Source organism: Microtus ochrogaster, unplaced genomic scaffold (assembly GCF_000317375.1).
Source record: "Microtus ochrogaster isolate Prairie Vole_2 unplaced genomic scaffold, MicOch1.0 UNK16, whole genome shotgun sequence".
NCBI classification, from domain to species: domain Eukaryota; kingdom Metazoa; phylum Chordata; class Mammalia; order Rodentia; family Cricetidae; genus Microtus; species Microtus ochrogaster.
The window spans coordinates 2,676,843-2,683,440 of NW_004949114.1; the positions used below are offsets into that span (position 1 = coordinate 2,676,843).

The window sequence follows — 6,598 nt, forward strand, 5'->3', positions numbered from 1 at the left end:
GCTCTGTAGACCAGGCTGGTCTCGAACTCATAGAGATCCGCCTGCCGCTGCCTCCCGAGTGCTGGGATTAAAGGCGTGCGCCACCATCGCCCGGCTTTACCAGAGCCTTTGGAACTGACAATAGGGATGGTTGTGAGCCGCCAAGTGCGTGCTGAGCATCAAACCTGGGTTCTCTGCAAGAGCTACAAGTGGTCTTTATTTCTGAGCCATCTGTCCCCCCCCCTTTTTTTAATGATTTATTTATTAATTGTGTATACAGCCTCTGCCTGGATGTATCCTTGCCGGCCAGAAGAGGGCACCATATCTCATTATAGAATGTCTTGAGCCACCATGTGGTGGGCTTTGAACTCAGGACCTCTGGAAGAGCAGTCAGTGCTCTTAACTTCTGAGTCATCTGTCAGCCCTCACTCCCCTTTTCTCTCTGAAGGTCTATTCTGCATATCTGGTGAGATGAGCTAGGACTACTCTGCTAATTGTGGAGGGGCCAGCAGCTTAAAGGAAGGTCGTGTTTTGAACATTGGGACAGGCTTTCCAGAGATGGAGAACCCTTTGAACTGAAGGGCCTGAAGGTTGTGGTCTGGCAGAGTGCTGGCATGGACACGGGGCTAGGTAAAGTTTAGATATACAAACAGAGAAGGATGGCAACACAGCATCTCGGAAGAATTAGGAAAAGGTCACTCCATGTGCCAGGTTAGGTTTTAGTTGTAAAGAGCATTAATTATCATACTGGGCCTTTGTATTATTTCCAGTTGTAGCCCTTGTAATAAATAGGTAAGGAAAGTTAACACCATCTCTTACTTTGTTTGCAGTGTCCAAGATTGGTCTAAGGGTTCGTACATCCTAGGCAGGTACTCTAACTGAGTCACATCCCTGGCCTCCTGTTAATTTCTGTTTTGATAAAATTTCTTTTGCATTTTAGAGAGATCTTGTGGTACTTAATTTGTGTGTTTGTGTGAGTGTGTGTGTGTATTTTGTTTTTGTTTTGATATATTTGTGTGTATATATGTTTTGTTTTTGTTTTGATATATGTGTGTGTAATATATATATATATAGAGGTTTGTTTTTGTTTTTGTTTTTCATGACAGGGTTTTTCTGTAGCTTTGGAATTAGCTCTTGTAGACCAGGCTGGTCTCGAACTCATAGAGATCCACCTGCCTCTGCCTCCCAAGTGCTGGGATTAAAGGCGTGCGCCACCACTGCAGAGCCCCTCTCAGTTTTTATTAATCATGCTGTAGAGATAAGTTTTTCCTGCTGTAGCTCAAGTTGGTCTGGAATTCACTGTTTAGTCTTGTCTGTCCTTCAACTAATAGCTTCTGCCTCTACCTTCTGAGTTCTTTTTTTTTTTTTTTTTTTTTTTTTTTTTGGTTTTTCGAGACAGGGTTTCTCTGTGGTTTTGGAGCCTGTCCTGGAACTAGCTCTTATAGACCAGGCTGGCCTCGAACTCACAGAGATCCGCCTGCCTCTGCCTCCCGAGTGCTGGGATTAAAGGCGTGCGCCACCACCGCCTGGCTTACCTTCTGAGTTCTAAGATTATGGTAACTCCATGTTGTGCTAGTGTTGGCCTTCAGTCCCAGAGTGCAAAGAGGCCAATGGAGCAACAGAAAGCTTTGAATGCTGCCGGTGAGCATAAAGAGAGACTGCTCTCCTTGAGGCAAGTTTCTGTGAACCAGCCAAATGTTTTTTTTTTTTTAAAGTTTTATTTATTCTACATGCAGTGTTCTTTCAGCATGTATAGCTACAGGCCAGAACAGTGCACCAGATCTCATTATAGATGTTTATGGGATAGCATGTGGTTTCTGGGATTGAACTCATCACCTTATGAAGAGCAGCCAATGCTTTAAACCTCTGTGCCATCTTCCCAGCTCTTAATCAGCTCCATTTCCTTCCAGATTATAAAGAATACATAGGACTGGGTTGCCTCAGAGCAAACCTTTATTTGCATTAACAGCACACTCCTGTCACAAGCCTTTGTACACGGCAGTCAGTTCTTACAGCAGAGCTCCTAGCACAAGGCTTCTTAGCAGGGATCTGTGTCAATGGTCAAGCTAAAGATGAATCAGCCATCTGGACTAGAGACAGCTTTTAGATAAGGTTAGTCCTCCAGTCCCAGTGACACCATCCAGAGAAGGGCAGGTAGAGAGGCAGGAAGTTCTGCTGGAGTGTGGGAGCTCCCTGTTGCTGCTGGATTGAGATAATCTGCTAGGTCATTGGAGCCTGCCACCTCTACCAGCCAGGTATAATCCCCCAATATGCTATCATGCTTGATGGGGTGAATTTTATTTATTTTTAGTTTTCAGTAATTTCTGAAATATACATACTTAAGGTTTTGATTACCATGTGTGAATTTGAAACCAGATTACAGAGTGAGGCACTTTAACAACCCCCGGGGAATATGTGACATACAGGTGAATAGTAGGGGATCTTCACATTTTCATGACCCTGGATTTGATCCTCAGTGGGGTGTGTGTGTTGTATAACTGAGATCACTCATAGTAACAACTTTTTTTTTTTGTTTGTTTTTTGTTTTTTGAGACAGGGTTTCTCTGTGGCTTTGGAGCCTGTCCTGGAACTAGCTCTGTAGACCAGGGTGGCCTCGAACTCACAGAGATCCACCTGCTTCTGCTTCTCGAGTGCTGGGATTAAAAGCGTGTGCCACCACCTCCCAGCAATAACAAGTATTTAAAATTATATTGTATACCATTTTTGTTTTCTCTCTTCTTTTAAATTGTTTTTATTTATTCTGCCATATGCCACCTATATATATATATATAAGGTAAAATTTCTCTGTTAATCATAGTCAAGGAGAAATTTCGTGAGTAGAAGTCAGGGTTTGGGGCTGGAGAGATGGCTCAGTGGTTAAGAGCATCGCCTGCTCTTCCAAAGGTCCTGAGTTCAATACCCAGCAACCACATGGTGGCTCACAACCATCTGTAATTAGGTCTGGTGCCCTCTTCTGGTCTGCAGACACACACACAGACAGAATATTGTATACATAATAAATAAAAAATAAATAAATATTTAAAAAAAAAAAAAAAAGAAGTCAGGGTTTGAACTGCAGGTGAGGTTCAGCAACAGGATGCTGTTGTAGTGTCCATCCAGCCCTGCTCAGTTTCCAGCAGCCTGTTTCTTTGCAGTGCTGAGGATCCTACTTAGGGCCTCCTGTGTTCTGGGAATGCTCTGATTTGAGCTACAACCCCGGCTCTGCCTTGTTCCAGTCTTTGAGCTCTTTCAGCGGCTGGCTTTCTAGGCTTTGGTTTTACTTAAATGTGCAGCCTGGAGATGCTAGCTCCCAGGAATGCACCCAGAGTTGCATTAAGGAAACCTTCAAAGTAGACAGGAATTTTTATTTTAGGGTCTTTAGGAAAAGGGTCCCACGTTCTGAAGGGAACTTTCTTTATTACTGTATCTCGATTATTTTTGTCTGTGAAGATTAGACTTTTTTCTGAGTGTAACAAGGAAACACATGCTTTCTGATGGTGACTTAAGAAAAAAGGGAACGAATACATGCTTTCCTGATGGTGACCTTGTCTTTTACTTTGTCTCTTGGCAACCTCTTTACATAGATACATCTCTACCTACAGTTCTCTTTCTGTACATACATCTCTACAGTTTGGTATCTTTCCCCAGTTACATCTGTTTTCTACAGAGCCACAGTTACATTTATTTTCACAGTTACATTCTCCATATGGCTATGCAACTTCACATTTTTTTTTTTTTTTTTTTGAGACAGAGTTTCTCTGTAGCTTTGAATCTTGTCCTGGAACTAGCTCTTGTAGACCAGGCTGGCCTCGAACTCAGAGATCCACCTGCCTCTGCCTCCCAAGTGCTGGGATTAAAGGCGTGCACCACCACCTGGCTCACACTTTTTTTTTTTTATTTATTATGTATACAATATTATGTCTGTGTGTATGCCTGCATGCCAGAAGAGGACACCAGACCTCATTACAGATAGTTGTGAGCCACCATGTGGTTGCTGAGAATTGAACTCAGGACCTTTGGAAGAGCAGGCAATGCTCTTAACCTCTGAGCCATCTCTCCAGCCCCTGGCTCACACTTCTTTACATAGTCACATCTCTCTCATCTCTCCACTCCTCCCTCACACTTCTCTTTGTACATTCAGCTGAATCTTCCTACCAACACACACGCACACACACACCCCTCTCATTTTTCTCTCATAATGTCTGTACATCTTTCCTGCTGCTTCTCACAGCCAAAACCTCTGGTCAAACATAAAGCACATTTTGAGAGTCACAGTAATGCTTGAGTGAACGGTAAGAAACAGGGTCAGGTGGTGGTAGCGCACACCTTTAATCCCAGCACTTGGTTGGCAGAGAAAGGCAGATCTCTGTGAGTTCAAGGCCATTGTGGGCTTCAGAACAAGTACCAGGACTGACTCCAAAGCTACACAGAGAAATAGTTGTGTCCAAAAAAAACCCAAAAAACCAAAAAAAAAAAAACAAAAAAACAAAAAAAGCAGAACCTGTTTTTCTCCACCTAGGTAGTTCACAGTGACTGACAGTGAGTATGGCTTGGCTGTTGGCTGTGCACGTAGCTTTAAGTGGTCTGGATTCCCAGACAGAAAGTGACATTGAAATTCAGGCCAGTTAGTTTGCTGGTCCTTGATCATGCAGAGTATGTATAGAAAACCCATTGCTGAGAAAGTTATCTTTACTAAAGTTGCTTCAAGCCTTATTCCCAAATCTGCAATAAATACCTGGAAAATTGAATTAATAAATTCCTCTCTAGGGAAAACCAGATATCCTATTATTATTTCTATTCATCAGAATTATATAGTGAAGCAGAAATCATCTCCATGACCATGCATAGCTATATGTGTTGTTCTTTTTAAAAAATGTAGGCAAGATCCCCAGCGGCAGTAGGCAGCAGAAATGCTGTAGGTCCCAAATGGTGGCGGCAGGCCATGTGGTGGCAGGCAGCGAGCGGGCTCTGGGAGCAGCCAGTCCCAGACAGAAATGGCTGCTGGTCCCAGAGCAGCGGCCCGAGCGGCGGTGGTGGTGGTGGTGGCAGGCCACGTGGCGGCAGACAGTGGGCCCCAGGCAGAGACGGCTGCTGGTCCCCGAGCAATGACTGGTCCTAGGCAGGGAGACATATGGCGGTCGAGCAGAAGACAGAAACATGGATAGACAAGACATGCAGGGTGAGGTTGAATGTTTTTTATTCAGGGGGTTATGGAGGAGGAGGAGTGAAGGGGGGACAGAGAGAGAGAGAGAGAGAGAGAGAGAAAGAGAGAGAGAGAGAGAGAGAGAGAGAAGAGGAGAAAGAGACAGAGAAGGGGGGAAGCAGAAAAGTGGAGAGAGAGGCAGAAGCGAAGCTACCTCTCCGAGAGGAAGATGGAAAAGAGAGAGAGCTCAGGCAGGAAGCTGAAGATCAGCCTGCCTCAGCGGATGGGGAGGGGGAATGGGCGTGGCTTGTCCCTTAAAGGGACAGGAAAGTACAACATTCCCAGGTCTTCCTTATAATAAAAAGCACGCCCGTCAAGGAAGCATAAAAGGAAGGGCCCAAGATGGCAGCGGGCAGGTCAGAGGTAATGGGTGTGGGCTTGGCTTGTCCCTTAAAGCGACAGGAAAGCACAACAATATGTATGCCCAATATATGGAATATTTTCATAAAAAAACATGCAAGCAATGGCTAGAATACACATAGCTGTTTTTAGTGGCACATGAGAAAAATTACAGATAGAGACAAAATAGTCATTTATAGTCAGTGACTCCACGGACTTCCCAAGTGGATTTCCCGTCAGAAAGTTTGACTCCTCTGGGAGGTCGACTTGTTAAATACTAGTTGCCACCTGTTGTAAACTTTTAGTGTCCTCTGGCAATTTTTTGTTCTGTTTTTTTCAAGACAAGGTCTTGCTATTTATTTCTACATGTTCAGGAACTCACTCTGTAGAAAAGGCTCGCTTTGATCTCAGAGGTACACCTGTCTATGCCCCCCCCCCCTGCAAGTGATGGCATTGAAGGTGTTCCCTACCATGCCCAGCTAAGTGTTAGCTATTATGACTAGTACTGTAAAACTGTTATCAAAGCTGTAATAAACCATCATTGTCACATCAATGTGTGTGGCTCTCAAAGTCAGACAGCAGGCAGGTTGGTTTCCTTCCACTGTTCATTTGGGACGGAGTTCCTAGAGAAGTTGTTCTGGAGAGTCTGTGATGTTCTTGTTTCGTTTTCAGAAGAACAAGAGAGTGAAGAAAGTGATCAAAGGAAAAAAACCAAAAAGGGCACCAAGAGGAAACGAGATGGAAAAAGTCAAGAACAAGGGACGATGGCTCATGACCTGAAACTGGATGACATGCTCGATCGGACCTTAGAGGATGGTGCTAAGCAGCACAATCTGACTGCAGTCAATGTACGGAACATCCTGCATGTGAGTAGCTGTGGGCAGCTATGCAGTCAGCCTAGAAACTTCCCATTGAGAAGAAATAGCAGACCTGTAAGTTCCCTGAGTCCTGCTATAGTTAAGTGTGACAAAATGTTTTACATCAATCCCAGCACTTGGGAGGCAGAGGCAGGCGGATCTCTGTGAGTTCGAGACCAGCCTGGTCTACAGAGCTAGTTCCAGGATAGGCTCCAAAGCC

General features: G+C 44.4%; 1 protein-coding gene across 4 annotated transcripts in view; it reads left to right on the plus strand.

The window, feature by feature from the left end:
- Window positions 1-6,598, plus strand: part of LOC101989722 (GON-4-like protein) — a 49,637-nt gene that overhangs the window by 3,309 nt on the left and 39,730 nt on the right. For all 4 annotated transcript variants that reach the window (XM_026789215.1, XM_005367128.3, XM_013353790.2 and 1 more), the window contains exon 3: window positions 6,194-6,387. In XM_026789215.1, coding sequence (XP_026645016.1) covers window positions 6,194-6,387 — 194 coding nt within the window. The remainder of the gene's footprint in view (window positions 1-6,193; window positions 6,388-6,598) is intronic.